We start from the raw sequence: 19,716 nt of genomic DNA, 5'->3' as shown, positions 1-19,716 counted from the left end.
GGTGAAGGCTAAAGGGATGATTTTGGATGAGTCGGTGAATTTCGTGTCCTGACTTTTAAAAGTTTCATTAATATCCTTGAACTTTTTTTATTATTTCGACGACCCAACCTAACCCGAAAACGGAGAATTGAGTTGTAAAATTTGTTTGAGTTGCTCGATTTATGAACCGACACAACTCGAAATTTCAAATTGTTTAAAAAATATTTCGACCCGACCCAACCCGACCCAACTTTACGGGTAAAGAGAATAATTGAAACTTTATGGCTTTTTAAAATAATTTTTTTTAAAAAAAAAATCTTAATATTTTGACGGTCCTGATTTGATTCGATCGCACCTGAGAAATCGGGCGGGCCCACAAATGTCAGTTTATCGTACTGTTAAAAGCAGCCAATAATTCCCTTATTGTTTACGAAATTACATTTCTGTCCTTCAAAAACTTGTAAATTTATCTTCAATGGCGTCCATTGAAGATTTCAGACACTTCGATTTTCATTTTTTTCCCTCTCTGTTCTTCCTTGTTCTTGTCTTTTCCAATTAGGTTTTCGTTTTACATTTATCAAATGCTCTCTTTTCCCTTCGATTTCGTTTCAATTTCATGGTTTGATTTCTTTAGCGGTTTTATCTGGTAAGCATTGCCTCGTTTTCATGGCGCTTTTTGATTAATCCTGCGGCGTGATTTTTAACAGACGCATTGATTGTTGTTCTTCGTTGATTTAGTTGACGATTTTATTGAAATTCTCTTAGAGGTAGATTTAGTATGTTCTTTTCACGATTTTGTAATTATTTGTGTTGAAAGTTGAAATCTCATTTGCGTAATTCGATTCAGAAGCTTAATTATTGATTTAGAGTCCAGGAATCGGTAGCTGAGTATCAAATTTTTGAATTACTTGCTCTGGTTAGTATTACATTGTTGGATAATGGACGACGGGGAGATTGATTTTTCGAATCAAGAAGTGTTTTCGAACCCTAATATGGCGATTCCAAGCAGTTGCTCAATGGATAGTTTCTTTGATGATCTTCTCAAAGACGTTCATACTTGTACTCATACTCATACTTGCATTCCACCGGGCCCTGATTACTCTCATACCCACACCTGTTTCCATGTCCACACTAAAATTCTCCCTGCCTCACCTGAAGAAGACAAGGTTGTTACTGATGATACTGCGGAATCGACTGAAAAGAAGTCGAAGAAACGCCCGTTGGGTAACCAGGAAGCTGTTCGTAAGTATCGTGAGAAGAAGAAGGCTAGGGCAGCCTCATTAGAGGATGAGGTTGTTAGATTGAGGGCTTTGAATCAGCATTTGATGAAGAGGTTGCAAGGGCAGGCAGCATTGGAGGCTGAGATTACTCGGCTCAAGTGTTTGCTTGTGGATATTAGGGGCAGAATTGAAGGGGAGATTGGTTCGTTTCCTTATCAGAAAACTGGTAATCCCAACCTGTCCAACACAAGCAACCCTGGTGCTTATGTGATGAACCCATGTAATATGCAGTGTGATGATCAGGTTTACTGCCTTCGTCCTGAGGGTAATGGAAGTAGAAGTGGTGAAGGTGCTGTGATAAATGGACAGAGTTTTGGTGCTTGTGGATTTGAAAATCTTCAGTGTTTGGTGAATCATGACTCGGGATCGAAAGAGCTACTCGGGGACGGGATGGGGAATGCTGTTTCAAATGATACTTCTTCTGGAGTGACAAAGAGAAAAGGTGAAAACTGAGGCCTCCATTTTCTATGATGCTTCTCTAGAGTAATTAATTGGCTGAATTTGAGCTAACTTTGCTGATAATCCTTTCTTGTTTTTGTTTGTTATATGATACATGTTTCTCTTGATTCATTGTTTGGCTAAACATGTTCATTGAAGCAGGTTTGAGTTTTGCAGCTCATTTTCTCTCCTGTTTTGTGTATTAACTTGTGGATGCAAAATATTATAGGCACATAACATTGAGGTCCTTAGTCGGTTGCTCTGATCCATGTATGACTTCCTGGTTTGTCTGCCTTTGTGATTTGATGTCTAAAAGTATAATATTCTAATTTTATTTCAGTAACAGGGATCGATTGTGCGAGATCCTACGTTGGTAAGAGAGTGGAACGAAGCATTTCTTATAAGGGTGTGGAAAATATTATAGGCACATAACATTGAGGTCCTTAGTCGGTTGCTCTGATCCATGTATGACTTCGTGGTTTGTCTGCCTTTGTGATTTGATGTCTAAAAGTGTAATATTCTAATTTTATTTCAGTAACAGGGATCGATTGTGCGAGATCCTACGTTGGTAAGAGAGTGGAACGAAGCATTTCTTATAAGGGTGTGCAAAATATTATAGGCACATAACATTGAGGTCCTTAGTCGGTTGCTCTGATCCATGTATGACTTCCTGGTTTGTCTGCCTTTTGTGATTTGATGTCTAAAAGTATAATATTCTAATTTTATTTCAGTAATAGGGATTGTTTGTGCGAGATCCTATGTTTGGTTAGAAAGTGGAACGAAACATTTCTATAAAGGTGTGGAAACTTCTCCCTAGTAGACGTGTTTTAAAAACCATGAGGCTGATGGAATACGTAACAAGTCAAAGCGGACAATATCTGCTAGCGGCGGGGTTTGAGTTGTTACAAATGGTATCAGAGCCAGACATCGGGCGGTGTGCCAGCGAGGACGCTGAGCCATCAAGGGAGATGGATTGTGAGATCCTACATCGATTAGAGATAGGAATGAAACAGTTCCTGTAAGGGTGTAGAAACCTCTCCCTAGTAGACGCGGTTTAATAATCGTGAGGTTGACAGTGATACGTGATGAATCAAAGCGGACGATAGCTGCTAGCAATGGGCTCGGATTGTTATAGCTTGTGATTGTACAAGCTTGGGTGGAAAACATAAGAAACGTAAGATAGTGAAAGACATTAGTGTGCCTCACATGATATAGCAGTTTCTTGACAGCAATGTGTTTATTGGCCACTCTTTTGAAGAAACGGTGCCCAACTGTTTACCACATTCGAGTGTTCCTCGTTCTAAGATAATGTGACCTGATCTTTTTCACTTTTTTGATAGCAAAATAAAGTTCCTTATCTTGAATGTAGTGGATAAGAGACCTACCCTAGTTTTTCATGATGGATCATGAAAAGGAGATGTTTGCTTTATGAACTGGCCATGGTTGAATAGTTATATAATCATATTGTTTTCCATTTTATTCTACTTTTGTTGGGACCTATGAAAATAACAGGTTTCTTTTGATATAAGTTGTAACTCTTTTGTTCTTTTGTTCTGTGATTCGCTTATTAGGACGACGTAAAGAGACATGGACCTGATGAACTGATTAGTCTAGTCAGACATCAAACGTCTTCATCCAGTCAATGCCTACGGGGTGGTGCATACCTCGATCAATAAGTGTATTGTTGCGCAACTGCAACATTTGATTATCATCTTGTTATCGATCGCCTCTCGACCCATCTGAGGTAGGTACTTGAAATGGCGAAGCTTCTTCATATGGAACACTCCAGTTCCTATACGCGTCTTTGAATGTGGAGAAGCGAAATGGAATAGCTTAGCCAAGTTGTATTGGTGAAAGTAGAGCATAATTGAATAGCCCCAAATGGGGACTCGAACACCATTTCGATTCAGTCTTTTCTTTCTCTATGAAAACTAACAGAAGGCAGAGAACCCAATTGTATTGGTTTTGTTCTCTATTTGATTTCAGTTTCTAATATGCATTCTGAGAATTATTTTCTTTAGAGGCAGCTTTTGTGTTTCTTATTTGATTACGTGCTTTGGCCTTCGCCCCAGGCTTGAACCTTTAAAGATATAAGCGGTGGGTAATAGGCACAAAGTCAAGCAACCTATTAGTAATTACTCTCGATCTATACCTTGACTAAAGTATCTTGCCAGGCTAAGCTACACTAAAGAGAATAGGCTAACGAGTTTAGTATGTCGAACAGAAAATGAGCCCATCTTTGTCAAAACAGCAGCAGAAACATAACATTATGACTCCTAATACATAAGAAAACCTTGAAGTGGCTAAATTTGAAGAATGGAGTAAAGTAGAAATCATCATCGATAAATACCTTTGGCCATTTGCCAGACCTGAACAGAGTTGTCTTCAGCGACGCTTGCTATAACCCAAGGCTGGTAGGCGTTCCAGGTGAAGTCAGAGATTTTAGCCTTGTGGCCTCCGTGTGAAAACAGCAGCTCTGGAGGCCCATCTTCAGCATCCCCATCTTGCTCGTTTCCCATGTTGTTGAGATCCCATACCATCAACCTTCTATCATCACCAGAAGATGCTAATACAGTTTCGTGATTTGGATCCCACTCCACCTCATACACTCCCTCCCTGTGTCACCAATCAGTATAATACTCTTTTCTTAACTTAGATCCCGCTTGATAATCATTTGTTCTTTAAAATCAAACTTATAACACTATTTCTACATATAAGTTTCTTCGATTTCTTATCTACCTTTTTAAACTGTTTTCAAAATCCAAGCAAAACAAAAGGCTTATGGAATAGAACCCATGTTGAAAAGCCTAATTTGTTTAGAAAAAATCGAATAGTTACCAAACCAGACGCAGGAAAATAGATTTTAGAAACTTGTTTTTGTTTTTTGAATTTTGTTAAGAACTCTAAGTGTTCTTCTAAGAGAGATGAAATCCATGGTAAATAAATTGTAAGGAAATAAAACACAATTTTCTACGACAGAAAACTAAAAACAGACTCGTTGTCAAGAATTGTAAACAAACACACTGAAGTTAGACACACAAGAAACGATCACAAAGAAATATCACATCATTGTTTTTTGCTTAAATGTAAATAAAGACAGATGATTTGATAGTGATAAGTAGAGAGAGACATACGTGTGGCTGCTAAGAACGTGGAGTGGTTCAGCAAGCTTTCGTAGATCGAATAGACCCACGGTGGTATCTGATGATGCTGTTGCTAAAATCCATTCGTTATATGGATTGAAAGAAACATAGTTCACCTGTAATCAATCCATGGAACAGAAAAATTTGTGTCAATAGAACATGGAGTATATGTAAATGGTGTTCATAAAAGATAATTCTAACTCAAGACTGAAACTTGATCATGATCGAGAATAGTCAAGGTGTGGGTATATGCTGGTTCAGACACTTGCAGATACTAAAAAAAATCTTAACCCTGATCGATGATCATGTGGCCTAAGCTACCCAAACCGCCATTCTTCAGTTAGCTGTTTGAATATAGCATCATATATCTGCCAAAAGCCAGTGTTGGCGCAGGTACAACCTCTATTCCAATCAACCCTAATCCCGACTCAAGAAAGGTGTTGAAGATTGTTGAGAGGGAGTCCCACATTTGCTAATTTAGGCATTGATCATGAGTTTATAAGTATGGAATACATCTCCATTAGAATGACTGGAGTCATTTTGGAGAAACCTAAAAGGAAGCCATAAGAGCTTAAGCTTAAAGTGACAATATCATACCATTGTGAACAGTCGTGATTCCTAACCAACCAAGACATTAACAAGCTAAGCAAGTAAGAGAGTCCATTGCCTAATGCTACAAAGAGGTTCAGAATAGAACTACCTCCTCCTCGTGAGCTCGAACAGAATCCACAGATTTATTTGTGCGCAAATCCCATATCACCAACAAGCAATCATCGCCTACAGATCCAAACAAGTTCTCATTCTTCAAATGCCATGACACATCACCGACCACACTTTCATGAGCCTGAATATAAAAACAGCAATACCATTTTAAAGTAAAGTAAAAACAATAGCCCTCAACAAAAAAAAAAAAACAGGAAGATTAGTTCCTTTACCTCATAGACGTTCATTGCATCAAGAACGTTCTTGTCAGCCATGGAAGACACGTCCCACAAACAGATTTTCTGATCATTTGAGCCACTTAAGAGGTAACCCTCCTTAAACGGGCTCCAAGACAACCCATAACCCTCTTTATCATGACCCCTCAATCTCAAATCAGGATCGCACTCACCTCCCTGAGCCTTCGCCCCCTGTTTAGCACAATTAAAAACATACACCTCACAGCCACTCGTTTTTGCCCCAATAATTTCTGGGTTCTGCGGCATACATCGCGCTCTGTTCACCTCTCCATCAACACGTATCTTCTGGGTTATCTCTACCTACCAAAACCCAATACAAAACATCACAGAATTTCAGCAAGGCATTTCATCAAACACCTAGCACGCACAAAGTAACAATTCATCACTAACCTCCGGCATGATGGGGTTTTCCCCAGTAATGTCGATTCTAGTTTCGGATGCTTTGACAGGTAAAATTACATCGGCCACCATGAGAAAGTTGGGGACTTCCTCCGAAGTGTGAGTTCCAAGAACGAGCTTGTGGACAGCGAGAGAAGAATTGGCTGGGTGAGGAAATGGAGCCAATGGCACCCAATCAACAGTGAGAGACGGCCACTCAAGAGAGTGGGAAATGAGAAGATCGTACAGATAGGGCGAATTCTTCTTCCAGATGGCGAATTCCTCCATCACCTCATCGACACCGCCGTTCTGTTCTCCCGCCATTGCTGCGACTCTGACGGAGCTTCGTGAAACTTTTTCCCGCTCAAAATTTTGGGCTTCCATGAAGATGACGCGCTTTATATACACCAACAGATTTGAACAAATTGGGCCGAGATTGAGATTTCAAGCCCGGCCCATTTATCAATTAAATTATATTTTTTGGTCTTTTTTTAAATTTATTCCTTTTTCAAAAAAAAAATATTTCAATTATTTTGTTGGGTTTTAACATTTTCTGATTATATGGGAAATTAAATAAAATAAAATAAAAATCATTTATTTCAATTTTATAATATCACATTAACATTCATATAATTGAAAAATGTTAAAATAATTCTTTAAAATTAATAAATGAATGAATGGGGACCACAATCTAAATAAAAGTGATCCCGATGATAAAATAGTTAATAATTATTTAAAATAATTTATAATTTGTTAGTTACTTCTTACATCATTAAAATGTACACTCATTTTGGATAGCTCAATCATCTTATAGTTACTGACCTGTGATGTCCCACATTGGTTGTGGAAGAGAACAAAACACATGTGTAAACCTTCTCGTAGCAGATGTGTTTTAAAGCTTTGAGGGGAAGCCCAAAAGAGAAAGCCCAAATAGGACAATATCTGTTAGCGATGGATCTGGATAGTTACAAATGGTATCAGAGCCAGACACTGGACGATGTGCCAGCCTTCTTGTTTCCCGAAGGAGGGTAGACACGAGGCGGTGTGCCAGTAAGGACGCTGGGGCCCAAAGGGGGTTGGATTTGGTGGGGGTCCCACATCGATTGGAGAAAGGAACGAGTGCTAGCGAGGACACTGGGCACCGAAGGGAGGTAGATTTTGATGTCCCACATTAGTTGGGGAGGAGAATAAAACACCCTTTATAAGGGTGTAGAAATCTTCCCTTAGCAGACGTGTTTTAAAGCCTTGAGGGAAGCCCGAATCCTTCTACTCTCCTGTTCTCCGGATATCATGTTAAGAATGATGTTCTGATGTTCTTCCTCTTATATCTCACTGGGACTCTCGATTCCACTTATGTTTCTTGTTCTTAACATGGTATCAGAGTTCCTCATTCTTAACATGATCTAAAGAGCTAATTTCACTGAAACACTTTAAGATAAGTAGATAACGTGATCATGTTGCAGAGAAAATGAGCGACCCATCAAGTGCCCGTTATAAATTTAAAATCTTAATCAGAATCCCGAGCACAAAATTAAAATTGAAAAAACTAGACCCACCAAAGGACATTGACAGCCAATATCAATCATACCACAAAATAATAATAATAACTCATTGGACTAAAGAACAAAAATATCCAAACCAATAATTACATTAACTAACAAAACTAGGAAAACGACAAAACCCACAAAATAATAATAATAATAAAAGAAACAAAATTACAGCACATTACATAACAGCACACGCCGCGGGATTTTCGTCACTAAACGCCGTCGTATAGCGAACCTCAGTAGAACTCGCACGTGCGAGCTGGTACGCATTGGGATCATCAGCCTTTCGCACGTACCCAGCTGGAGCCTTCTTGTCATACACTCCCGGCGCGTAGGGATGTGCCACGACGTCGTACGGTACATAAGGCCAGAGCTCCGCCTTCTTACCGGTACGGTGAGTGACACGCGCCACCACTTTGGACGGCTCGACGTATCCAACGACGGTGGCTTTATTGGCCTTGCGATCAATGTCGACGGTCTTTACCCCCTTCATCCCCTCCAACGCTCTCCTCACCTTCCTCTCGCAACCTTCACAGTCGATTCGAATCTTTAATTCCACTGTCTGTAATGGCGAAGAAACAAAATCGGAGAGAAAAAACCATACGATTTTGAATCAAAACGGGAAAAAATGAAGAATCTAAGCAAGAACAGAGCAGAAATTTGAAGAACTGGGGGGATTTTTACCTGCAATTGCTTGCGTTTCTTGTGCTTGGAGCTGTGGGAACTGCAATCGAAATACTCAGAGAAATGATCCAAAACGCCCATTTTTTTACTTCAAGAACAAGAACAAGAACAAGGGGCACTGAATCTGAGTCCTCTCAGACCGGCCGCTGCTCCTCTTAAATAGACCACCAAATCATCTATAAGAATGTACTCATATGGGCGTGTTGTTTGTGACCGTATGCACATGTCATATCCAACCCTTTATTTAATTTCACGTTGTATAGTCTTATTATTGTGTTTTCTGTATTGTACAACTGCTCGGCGAAATCATGTTTAAGTGTGCTAGAATGGTCTCAAAATGTACTATAGATGGTGTGATTAGTTGTCATCTCCTCCCCTGATTTGGTATGACCCGTGAAATCAAATCTATGTCTATCGTACCTTTATCACCTCAAAATACACTGGGATGCGACTAGTTGTCAAATTATCTTTACCCAAAAAGTTATATGTTATTTGAGTCGTTTTATTGTCTTTTGCTTATAGGTGTATAACCATGCTTTTAAATATTCTCTCGTTCTTACTTTCAAACTCGCTTTAAAAAATCTCTTTGCCCCGTTTTCTAAATCTTTGTTTTCAAATGGGGCTAGGCTTGAGCATACGTTGTCCATTGACGCGAATACAAATTGGCTTGACTCACTTGTTGTTAGGAGTAAGTGCTGCACAATCGCAAGTTTGCTGTTAACAAAAGTGTGATTGTGACACCGTAGTGCATATGACCAAACCATTAATACTCATTTTAAAAATTTTCATAAATACCCTCTTTAAAAAATAATTTAAATGTCCATATATTAACGGAAATAATACAAAATTAAAATTTTATTTAAAACTATTTGTTAATTAATTAATTAATTTTTTAATTTGAAAGGTAATAATAAATGTATTTTAAATAATAAATGCTTGCCACGCGTCAACAAATGTCGTGGCATGATCCGAACCGATCTAATGGGTATGGGCCCCCGGGTTTTTGAAGCCGGGTGGCACGTGCAATACACGCGCCATCTCCTATGAAAAGTCATGGTTTTTGTGAGTCCCTATGGGGCCCGGTTTGAAGCTGATATAGACGCAATTAATGGCGCCACCAGCGGGATCTTAACACGTGTGTCATGGTTTATTTCCACAAACCATATATTCAATAAATATTAAACTTTAGAATTAAATACTCTTTTAAAAAAAAAATGTATTTATTAGATATATCATAAAATTAAGGAATTGGTATTGTAATTTTATTTTATCTTATTATATAATTTTAATTTTAATTTTAAATATATATATCATTATAATTTTATCCCTTACTATTTACTTAACTAGTAGCTCGAGTTATATAGTTTCAACTAGAGATGTTCATTTCTTCTCCAAACAGGTGTCCATTTTCGTCAGATAAATGGGGCAGGAGATGGGTATGGATTATATTCTCTGTCTCCGTCCTCGTGCCTTTGTATTCAACTAGAGATGTCCATTTCTTCTCCGAACAGGTGTCCATTTTCGTCAGATAAATGGGGCAGGAGATGGGTATGGATTATATTCTCCGTCCCCGTCCTCGTGCCTTTATATTCAACTACAGATGTTCATTTCTTCTCCGAACAGGTGTCCATTTTCGTCAGATAAATGGGGCAGGAGATGGGTATGGATTATATTCTCTGTCTCCGTCCTCGTGCCTTTATATTCAACTAGAGATGTCCATTTCTTCTCCGAACAGGTGTCCATTTTCGTCAGATAAATGGGGCAGGAGATGGGTATGGATTATATTCTCCGTCCCCGTCCTCGTGCCTTTATATTCAACTACAGATGTCCATTTCTTCTCCGAACAGGTGTCCATTTTCGTCAGATAAATGGGGCAGGAGATGGGTATGGATTATATTCTCTGTCTCCGTCCTCGTGCCTTTATATTCAACTAGAGATGTCCATTTCTTCTCCGAACAGGTGTCCATTTTCGTCAGATAAATGGGGCAGGAGATGGGTATGGATTATATTCTCCGTCCCCGTCCTCGTGCCTTTATATTCAACTACAGATGTCCATTTCTTCTCCGAACAGGTGTCCATTTTCGTCAGATAAATGGGGCAGGAGATGGGTATGGATTATATTCTCTGTCTCCGTCCTCGTGCCTTTATATTCAACTAGAGATGTCCATTTCTTCTCCGAACAGGTGTCCATTTTCGTCAGATAAATGGGGCAGGAGATGGGTATGGATTATATTCTCCGTCCCCGTCCTCGTGCCTTTATATTCAACTACAAATGTCCATTTCTTCTCCGAACAGGTGTCCATTTTCGTCAGATAAATGGGGCAGGAGATGGGTATGGATTATATTCTCCGTCCCCGTCCTCGTGCCTTTATATTCAACTACAGATGTCCATTTCTTCTCCGAACAGGTGTCCATTTTCGTCAGATAAATGGGGCAGGAGATGGGTATGGATTATATTCTCTGTCCCCGTCCCCGTGCCTTTATATTCAACTAGAGATGTCCATTTCTTCTCCTAACAGGTGTCCATTTTCGTCAGATAAATGGGGCAGGAGATGGGTATGGATTATATTCTCTGTCCCCGTTGCCTTTATATTCAACTACAGATGTCCATTTCTTCTCCGAACAGGTGTCCATTTTCGTCAGATAAATGGGGGAGGAGATGGGTATGGATTATATTCTCTGTCCCCGTTCCTGTCTTTATATTAAAAAATGAAAATTTGTAAAATAACTATTTAAAAAAATAATAATAAACAGGAAAAAAAGTACTCACGGCAAGCTCGATCTCAGCAAATCTTCCATCCCCACAAAAATAAATATTTAAACATTTTCAAAGAAAAATAAAAAAGAATTAGAACATAAAGAAAAAGAAAAGAAATAGTCAATATTTTATTTTATTTAATGATAACTGATTGAAGGGCAGATAGGATGGGCTTTGTGGATTCCTCTTGTAGAAGCCCAAGAGACCTCTTAATGGGCCTTACTAGAATAAGTATGGGCCTTTTAGATTCCAAAGCCCAATGACTAAGTTAGCCATGTATTTTCCTATCTCAATTAATAATAATATTAAGAAATTTAGGATATAATTTCATTACAATGTTTAATAATATGATATAATTATTTGCACTCTTTTTATAATAAAAAAAAATAATAATAAAATAACTTTTTGTCAATAATTTTATGACAAATAAGTTCGGATTTTTTTTTTAGGTTAAGAATTTTTTAAACACGAGTTTGAAAAATTAGACATAAATTCGAAAATTTTAAAATCTTAGAAACCTATTAGATATAAAATTGTCGGAGTAGATAGCATTCATGCCGAACACGGGAGCTGTACCAATGATTTTGTTAATTCCAAAACTGCCCCTCTGATCTAAGGTGTGAGTGGTCGGTCCAAAAGCCTACAAATGACGGCCCAAACACCGACCAAACTCCAAGATTTGAAATGTTTTGAAAAGATTTAAATGTCCACATCCATAGAAACGTTGAAAAAGCGCACTCACAGAGGAAGCCTTCCGACCCAAAAAAATGTCTATTCCGCTAGTTCAATTTGAGAAAGAGAATGCCTCAATCCTGACTCTCGAAAGAGCGATTTCCAGCATTTTCAAGAGTTGAAGTTGAACAAGTGCACTCACTGAAGAAAGGCTTCCGACCAGAAGAGGTCTATTCCATTAGTTCAAATTGGTAAATAACAGGCACCAATCCTCTCTTTTAACCCTCGAATTATCGGGAATAGCAAAACAACTCTCTTTTTCCTATGTTGTAAAAACCGAACTCTAGTCTTTGACTTCCAACTATACTTTTTTTTCTTTCTTTAGCTAAGGACACGACACGCCAAGCTTGAAGTTAAATATTCTATAAAAAAAAGTCAAAACCGACGATCATAAGATCAAAACAGGTTGACTAAATATCGAGCTTATTCAAACCTCGCCAAATCATTCCAAACGACACCATGCCCTAGTGTTGAAATTTTTTTAATTTCTAGCTAATAAATCATTTTGTCTCTTTTTTACCATACAAGGGCAATTAAATTGGCCCCAAAAACACTCCCACTCCACACAAAAGAGGGGCAATAATGTAATTGGCGCAAAGGAAATTTGCAAGAAACAACCCATGAATAATAATAATAATAAATAATAAATAATAATAATAATAATAATAAAAATAAAAATAATGGATTTGTGGGTGTGTCATAATCATTGACTATGCATTTAATAAATATATGTGACAATGTCACCTCAACTTTAGGATTGTTCATATGGGGGTTGCATATAATGGACAAATTTGAACATTAATTCAACATAAAATTTATTAATATAAGGTCTCCTTGTGAACACAACACCCCTATCGCTTTATAGTATCGATTAATTTAATACTAGCTTCATATATATAGCGTTATTATTATTTTAAATAATGTCTCTTGTCACATTTATTCGGGTTTTTTTTATTCATGCTGGTTGAAGATGAGCTTTGATTGTGATGCTCGAGTAAATGAATCGATACCACATCTGAATGAGAGTGATAATGAAGAAATAGTGGGAACTCCAAAGTTAAGCGTGTTTTGTTTGGAGTTAATCTATGTTGGATTATCCTAGGGAGCGTGTGAGTGAAGATAACTCATGCTGAAGTGACCCATGTTGGTTTGTGTGAGATCCCACGTCGTTGGAGAGGGGAACGAAAAATTCCTTATTTGGGTGTGAAAACCTCCTGTAGTAGAACGTTTTAAAATCGTGAGACTGAAGACGATACATAATGAGTTAAAGTGGACAATATCTACTAGCGGTAACCTCGAACTTTTACAGTTGATATCAGAGCTACGCACCAAACGGTGTGCCTGCGAGGACACTGAACTTCCAAGTGAGGTGGAATGTGAGATCCCACATCGGTTGGATTAAATCAATCTCGGACAATTTAACCCATAAATTGTGATGCTCAAGTAAATGAATCGATACCACATCTGAATGAGAGTGATAGTGAAGAAATGCTTAAAAGTTATTGTGTATATCAATAACGTACACTTTTATTTTTGATGGCTCAATAGTGGGAACGAAAAATTCCTTATTAGGGTGTGAAACCTCCCCTAGTAGAACGTTTTAAAATCGTGAGACTGAAGGCGATACATAACGGGCTAAAGCGGACAATATCTGCTAGCGATGACCTCAAGCTGTTACCGTTGATATTAGAACTAGACACTGAACGGTGTGTCAGCGAGGACACTGAACTTCTAAGGAAGGTAGATTGTGAGATCCCACGTTAGCTGGATTAATCGATTTAACCCATAATTCGTTGAATTTACCTCACAAATCACAAAGCAATAGAATTTTTTTAAAATAATCCAATCTAATCACCTTTTCCCATTAATGTTGATTTGGGTGGTGGAAATTTGGATTAATTAAATAACCCAAAAAGATTAATTAACTAATTAATCACCGACCCATTAAATTGGTGACTCGGGATTTTCGAGACTAAATTACGAGGACTTATTCCAAGTTAATTTAGTCAATTCGAGCATAACTCAACAGTTAAAAAACGTAACAGTAATTTAAAATTACTAGTTTTATTAGGTAAATGAAAAGAAAAAGTGATGATTTGACACATGATATACCAATCAAATAAAGCGTAAACATGTTTTCATCAGATCGAGAATGAATCGATATCACCGAGACCTGAATCGAGTCAACGTTTTAGTTGGAAATGATGAGGTTTTCAAAGTCTTGTTTGTTGAAGACTTGGAAAGAGTGGTGGTGGCCCTTCCAAACCCTAATCTATAAATATTTTGGTCCTTTTTATTCTCTCTTAAAAGTAAGAATAGCTATACATACCTAATTGGTAATGCTAGCTCATATTATTAATTTCATGATATGATAGCAAACACATTCATGGGATGCTCGTATTTATTACGCTCGATTATCATATGGATCATATTTTCCTTGTAGGGTTCGATACTTTAAAGTCGTGGAAAAAAATTATTAGTTTTAGGTGATGTTCACCTTCGAACTCGAACTCGAACTCAATGATATGTGTGAGATCCCACACCTGATTAGAGAGGGGAACGAGTGCCAACGAAGACACTGGGCCCCGAGGGGATAGATTGTGAGATCCCACATTGGCTGGGCCCCGTGGGGTAGATTCTTTACAAGGGTTTTAAAAACTTTGAGGAGAAACCCGAAAAAAAAAAAAAAAAAAAAAAAAAAAAAAACTCAAAGAAGATAATATCGGCTAGCGATAGGTTTTGAGTGTTACGAGTATATCAGCTATAATACTAAATAACAAAAAACCCACGTTTTAGGGTACAAATACAAATTATCTAGATTCAACTTTGCAGATTCATTCGAGCAAAAATTCAACTAAAAACAAACATAAACTATACGTACGTGACAAATTAGAGAAACATAAATTGATTAAATTAAGGAAGCGATAAGATCCAAACATAATTAATTGATTATAAGTGATGTAACATAACACGAACAACGAAAATCTTAATAAAATATAAGATTTGAGTGAATGAATAGAAAGCTACAAAACAAAACAAAAGGAAAAGGGGAAGGTAGAAGAAGTAGTTGAGAAATACATTTAAAAGTTCGACCCGTCAGCTTTACGATTTTAAAACGTGTTTTTCGGGAGAGTTTTTCACACTTAATCTTACAATCCACTCTTTTAGAGGTCTAACGTGCTCATTAGCACACCACCCGATGTCAGGCTTTGATGTCAACTGTGACGGTCCAAATCTATCGCTAGTAAATATTGTCTATTTTGACTCGTTATGTATCATCGCGCGTTTCTAAGAAGAGGTTTCCACACTAAAAAATACCTTTAAATTTTTTTGAAACACGAACGTAAAGTTTAAAGACAAAACTCTGAGTTGAACGGGCGGCATATATGAGGTTGATTATAGGTGAGGGGGGTGCGTGGGAGGTTGGAGTTGCAGGCGCAGGCGGCACATGGGTCCATGGCGTCCGCCGGCCTTTGGTCCATTCTTCGCTGAATCACTTTCACTAGCCACCCTCATAGGGAACCCAAATTCAACTCAAATTATTGAGCTCTTTCAACACTCATAATAATAATAATAATAATAATAATAATAATAATAACAATAATGTTGAAAGAGTCACACAATTTATAACATTTTTTAATTTTTTCGAGAAAATTCATTTTAATATCCGTTTACCGACAAGCACCTATTCTAAATATGGATGAAAAAAACGTTCTTTACATGAAAATTGTGAAAGAGAGCGATGAGGATACGATCTAGAAATCCCAGCTCTGTCCTTGGATTGCTGTTGCATATTTCTCGTCGTTCTTGGTCTGAGAAGATTCATTGTTAGGTTGTCCGTTTTATTTCTTCATTGAGGCTGAACCTAAACCTGTGTTCGAGAGATAGCTGTCCATGCTCGACTAGGTTAATATATAGCGCTCGATTAGGTTAATATATTATAAATATTAAAGTTTTTTTTAATGTTTTTGTGATTATGGATATTGTAATATTTAAATGGATGGGATTAAATTTAATATATTAATTAACAAAACATTAAAAAATTAATTAATTAATTAATAATAAAAGAATCAATTTAGTTGGATCATTAATTATAAATAAGTAATATTAGAAAATGAATATCTATACTAAGTTAATTTAATTAACATTAAATACATTAATTTAAAGTATATTCACTAATAAAAATAACTTAAATAAATATTTATTTATTTATTAAAAGAGAATATTTAATTTTAAGAAATTGCATTGATTAAATAAATTTTTATTCAAAAAGTTGAATGGAGTAAATACTTTAATACATTATTATTGATTTATTAAATTAACAGTTAATTATCGGTTTCTCTGGAATAAAATAAAACCATTATTAATTTAATATTTATTATTACAAACAAATTGACTTTGAATGCAATGGCAGGTCTTGACTGTTTCGGAAAAATAAAATAAATAAAATAAAATAATTGATTTCCATATTTTTATTTTATTTTATTTTCTGGTCTTGAATTTTGCCGACAAAATAGTGGAGTTTGATTACATTTTATTAATCCTTAATATACAAATCTTAATAAATGTTTTAAAAAATTGATACTACTACCTGTACCAATAAAGTTAACATTTTTGCAGTGAAATCATACTTTGGGTGACATTCGATAAATTTTTCTTAAAAACATGCGAGTATGTTACGTGGGTAGGGAATGTCGAGTCCATCAGATTTAAAACCCTGATCAAAGACATCTCAGACATTAGAGACATCTCAAACATTTCAGACATCAGAGAGATCTCAAACATCAGAGACATTAGAGACATCTCAGACATCTTAAACATTAGAGACATTAGAGACATCTCAGACATCTTAAACATTAGAGACATTAGAGACATTAGAGACATCTAAGAAATCTTAAACATTAGAGACATCTCAGACATCTTAGACATTAGAGACATTAAAGACATCTTAAACATTAGAGACATCTTAGACGTCTTAGACATTAGAGACATCTCAGACATTAGAGACATCTCAAACATCTTAGACATTAGAGAGATCTCAAACATCTCAGACATCAAAGACATCTCAGACATTAGAGACATCTTAAACATTAGAGACATCTCAGACATCTCAGACATCAAAGAGATCTCAAACATTAGAGACATCTTAGACATCAGAGACATCTCAAACATCTTAGACATCTTAGACATTAAGACATTAGAGACATCTCAGACATCTCTTAGAAATTTTCTTAAGAAGTATGTAACGTGGCTAGGGAATATCAATGTAACTGTCCAAGCCTACCGCTAGAGATATTGTCCTCTTTGAGCTTCTTTTCAGGCCTTTAAAACGCTTATGTTTCCACACTCTTAGGCGTTTCGTTCTCTTCCCCAATGCGAAATATCCCAATCAAGGTCATACGATTCGAAATCATGAGTGGCCAAAGAACGTCGAGTCCATCAAGTGTCAAAATTCCTACCAATTTTTCTCAGAAGTACGAGAGTGAACGGGTATTCCGAGTTTTTTTTTCCTAAATAATAATTTAAAAAAAAAACCCAAAAAAATAAACAAATCTAGAGATTCTCCCCTCCTCTTAATAACAATAATAATGATGATGATCATCAAATTGAATGCTGACTCAGCCAACTCTCTCTCTCTCTCTCTCATCCATTTTTTTTTCTCTCTCTAAAAAAATACCTTTCCATTTAGACCCACTCCTAAAATCCCTCTTTTTCTTCCAAAATTAATTATTTTTAATTACTTTAAAAAAAAATTAAAAATAAATAAAACGAGAAAAATAATATTCTAGGCTGTTCCCTTTCCCCAACCTCCCTATTAAATCTCTCTTTCTTCAGTTACTTTCCTTTCCAAAAAAAGATTTTTTTTTTCTTTTTATTTTTTCCTATTACTTTTCACTCAAATTTATTCAAAATCTCACCTTTTTCCAACGCATTTATACACACACATATATATATATATGTATCTATATGTGTATATATATATTCGTTCTATTAATGCTCCCTCTCAGGAATCAATTTTCTTGTGAATCTCAATCAAGTTTCTGTTTTTAATCCAAACCCACTTTTCTTTTCCATCTTTCTCAAAAGGGTTTGCTTCAGATTCTTCTGGGTCGCCGGAATCCATGGCGGTTCACGCTCAACTCTACTCTGAAAATCATGGGTTCCCCTTCGCCGGCGGGTTGACCGACGTTGTCGGTCAGTTCTGCTTCCAGAAACCGACGCAGATGACCCCAACTGAGTTATTCAACGGCGACGGTGGAGATGGAGGTGGCTCTGTTTTTTCCTTCTCGAAGAACCCCCACCGGATGGGCGGTGGCGCGGCGGCGTTTTCTCAGTGTATGAGTGCCCATGTTGAAAAACAGAGACAAGAGATCGACCATTGTATTAGATTACAGGTTTGAGTTAAATCCATTCCTTAAAGTTTACGAATTTTATTGAATTTTAATTTTTTTTTTTTGTTTGGGGTTTAGAATGAGAGGTTGAGAACGGCGTTGAGAGAGCAAGGGAAGCAACAGATTTCGACATTGATGAAGAAAATCGAAGCGAAAACAGAGGTTTTGTTGAGGCAAAAAGAGGAAGAGATTGTGAAAGCTTCAAAGAAAACAATGGAACTCGAGATTTTCCTGAGAAAATTAGAAACAGAGAATCAAATTTGGAAGAGAATTGCTGAAGAAAACGAAGCCATGGCTATGTCATTAACCAACAAATTGGATCAAATGAGAGAAAACATAGCCACAAATTCCTCCGACGATGCGGAATCTTGTTGCGCCGATGACGACGAAACTCCGGCGAGAAACAGAGCATGCTCTGTTTCAGAACATGGAACAAAACAGAGCAAGACGATGATGATGATTTGCAGAGGATGTAATTTTAGGAATTCGACAGTGATTTTGTTGCCTTGTCGGCATCTTTGTTGTTGTAAACATTGTGAATCTGTGTTGGATTCGTGTCCAGTTTGCAGAACGGGGAAGAAAGCAAGCATTGAAGCTTTGATTTCCTGAGAAACCCAGAATTTTCTTTTCCCGGAAAGTGATAGAAAATCATGAACAGAACAGCACAGTTCTTCAACATTTTCTTCGTTTTTTTACAGTTTTTTTATATTTTGGATCGAAAATTTGTACTTCGAAGCTACCAAACAACGAAGTGGGGAAGATTTTTAAAGAACAGAGCATCTTTTATTTACTTTTTTGATAATTTTTGCCCATTTTTATGAACAAAATTGTTGGGATTTGGTGATTGATTTGATTATGTTATGGGTGTTGTTAGTGATCCATTTTGAGCTTTGTTTGTCAGAGATTAATTATGAATTTTGAAAGAAAGAGATTGTCAGATTGATTCAGTGCTCTGTTTGTGTTTGGTTCCATTTGTTAATATAAAGGTTTAATTACAAATTTTATTCTATACTAAAAATGATTTTATTTTATTTTATTTGTTTCATAAAATCTTATGATAAAAATAAATTTCTAGCTTTAATTCATTTAAATTTTATCATTTAATGCTCAAATTTAAAGTTTGTTTGAGAATTTGTGTTTATTTTAAATTTTGGGTTTGTCATTAAACCATATAATAAATTTGAAAATGTAAGACACGCTATCATAAAGTAGAACAAAAAATATGCGAGTATTGTGAGATTTCTCGATTGGAGAGAAGAACGAAGCATTTCTTATAAGGGTGTGAAAATCTCTTCTCAGTAGACGAAGCATTTCTTGTAAGGGTGTGAAAATCTATTCTTAGTAGACGAAGCATTTCTTGTAAGGGTGTGAAAATCTATTCTTAGTAGACGCATTTCTTGTAAGGGTGTGAAAATCTATTCTTAGT

The 19,716-nt window shown here is 36.6% G+C and overlaps 4 protein-coding genes across 11 annotated transcripts; 2 read left to right on the top strand and 2 right to left on the bottom strand.

The window, feature by feature from the left end:
- The first annotated feature begins 462 nt into the window (after positions 1-462).
- On the top strand, positions 463-3,717 carry LOC111792486 (basic leucine zipper 23). Of its 8 annotated transcripts, none has more exons than XR_015420785.1 (4): positions 463-1,701; positions 2,044-2,162; positions 2,233-2,357; positions 3,269-3,717. XR_015420785.1 is itself a non-coding variant. In XM_023673993.2 (2 exons), the coding sequence occupies exons 1-2, from the start codon at positions 918-920 to the stop codon at positions 3,292-3,294; spliced, it is 810 nt and encodes a 269-aa protein (XP_023529761.1). In that variant the 5' UTR covers positions 467-917; the 3' UTR covers positions 3,295-3,717. The 8 variants fall into 8 exon arrangements, 1 of the variants encoding a protein (XP_023529761.1); XR_015420782.1 differs by having other exon boundaries at positions 2,038-2,162; positions 2,239-2,357; XR_015420783.1 differs by having other exon boundaries at positions 2,038-2,162.
- A 187-nt stretch (positions 3,718-3,904) lies between these two features.
- LOC111792457 (WD-40 repeat-containing protein MSI2) lies at positions 3,905-6,504 on the bottom strand. The gene is made up of 5 exons (XM_023673944.2): positions 6,190-6,504; positions 5,776-6,099; positions 5,541-5,684; positions 4,832-4,956; positions 3,905-4,313 (listed from the first exon to the last, which is right to left on the bottom strand). Exons 1-5 carry the CDS (start codon positions 6,499-6,501, stop codon positions 4,034-4,036), a joined length of 1,185 nt encoding a protein of 394 aa, XP_023529712.1. The 5' UTR covers positions 6,502-6,504; the 3' UTR covers positions 3,905-4,033.
- A 1,258-nt stretch (positions 6,505-7,762) lies between these two features.
- Positions 7,763-8,577, bottom strand: LOC111792521 (heavy metal-associated isoprenylated plant protein 26). Its single transcript, XM_023674039.2, has 2 exons — positions 8,409-8,577; positions 7,763-8,286 (listed from the first exon to the last, which is right to left on the bottom strand). The coding sequence occupies exons 1-2, from the start codon at positions 8,487-8,489 to the stop codon at positions 7,903-7,905; spliced, it is 465 nt and encodes a 154-aa protein (XP_023529807.1). The 5' UTR covers positions 8,490-8,577; the 3' UTR covers positions 7,763-7,902.
- Positions 8,578-17,876: 9,299 nt separating this feature from the next.
- LOC111792492 (putative BOI-related E3 ubiquitin-protein ligase 3) lies at positions 17,877-19,237 on the top strand. Its single transcript, XM_023673999.2, has 2 exons — positions 17,877-18,293; positions 18,369-19,237. The coding sequence occupies exons 1-2, from the start codon at positions 18,021-18,023 to the stop codon at positions 18,897-18,899; spliced, it is 804 nt and encodes a 267-aa protein (XP_023529767.1). The 5' UTR covers positions 17,877-18,020; the 3' UTR covers positions 18,900-19,237.
- The last annotated feature ends 479 nt before the right edge of the window (positions 19,238-19,716 follow it).

The sequence above is a fragment of the Cucurbita pepo genome, chromosome 4 (genome assembly GCF_057944985.1).
Source record: "Cucurbita pepo subsp. pepo isolate OVF chromosome 4, ASM5794498v1, whole genome shotgun sequence".
Taxonomy (NCBI): Eukaryota; Viridiplantae; Streptophyta; class Magnoliopsida; order Cucurbitales; family Cucurbitaceae; genus Cucurbita; species Cucurbita pepo.
The sequence above is the reverse complement of the archived record's forward strand: the minus strand, read 5'-3'. Positions and strand labels throughout refer to the sequence as shown.

What these genes read in the sequence shown, in the direction of transcription:
- LOC111792486 (XM_023673993.2), top strand. Translation starts at nt 918, where the DNA reads ATGGACGACGGGGAGATTGATTTTTCGAATCAAGAAGTGTTTTCGAAC. An exon ending in TGGAGTGACAAAGAGAAAAG is followed by an intron (nt 1,702 to 3,268) that starts GTGAAAACTGAG and finishes TTCGCTTATTAG; the next exon opens with GACGACGTAAAGAGACATGG.
- LOC111792457 (XM_023673944.2), bottom strand. Translation starts at nt 6,501, where the DNA reads ATGGCGGGAGAACAGAACGGCGGTGTCGATGAGGTGATGGAGGAATTC. An exon ending in AAAACCCCATCATGCCGGAG is followed by an intron (nt 6,100 to 6,189) that starts GTTAGTGATGAA and finishes GGGTTTTGGTAG; the next exon opens with GTAGAGATAACCCAGAAGAT. An exon ending in CACGTTCTTAGCAGCCACAC is followed by an intron (nt 4,314 to 4,831) that starts GTATGTCTCTCT and finishes TTGGTGACACAG; the next exon opens with GGAGGGAGTGTATGAGGTGG.
- LOC111792521 (XM_023674039.2), bottom strand. Translation starts at nt 8,489, where the DNA reads ATGGGCGTTTTGGATCATTTCTCTGAGTATTTCGATTGCAGTTCCCAC. An exon ending in AGAAACGCAAGCAATTGCAG is followed by an intron (nt 8,287 to 8,408) that starts GTAAAAATCCCC and finishes TCGCCATTACAG; the next exon opens with ACAGTGGAATTAAAGATTCG.
- LOC111792492 (XM_023673999.2), top strand. Translation starts at nt 18,021, where the DNA reads ATGGCGGTTCACGCTCAACTCTACTCTGAAAATCATGGGTTCCCCTTC. An exon ending in ACCATTGTATTAGATTACAG is followed by an intron (nt 18,294 to 18,368) that starts GTTTGAGTTAAA and finishes TTTGGGGTTTAG; the next exon opens with AATGAGAGGTTGAGAACGGC.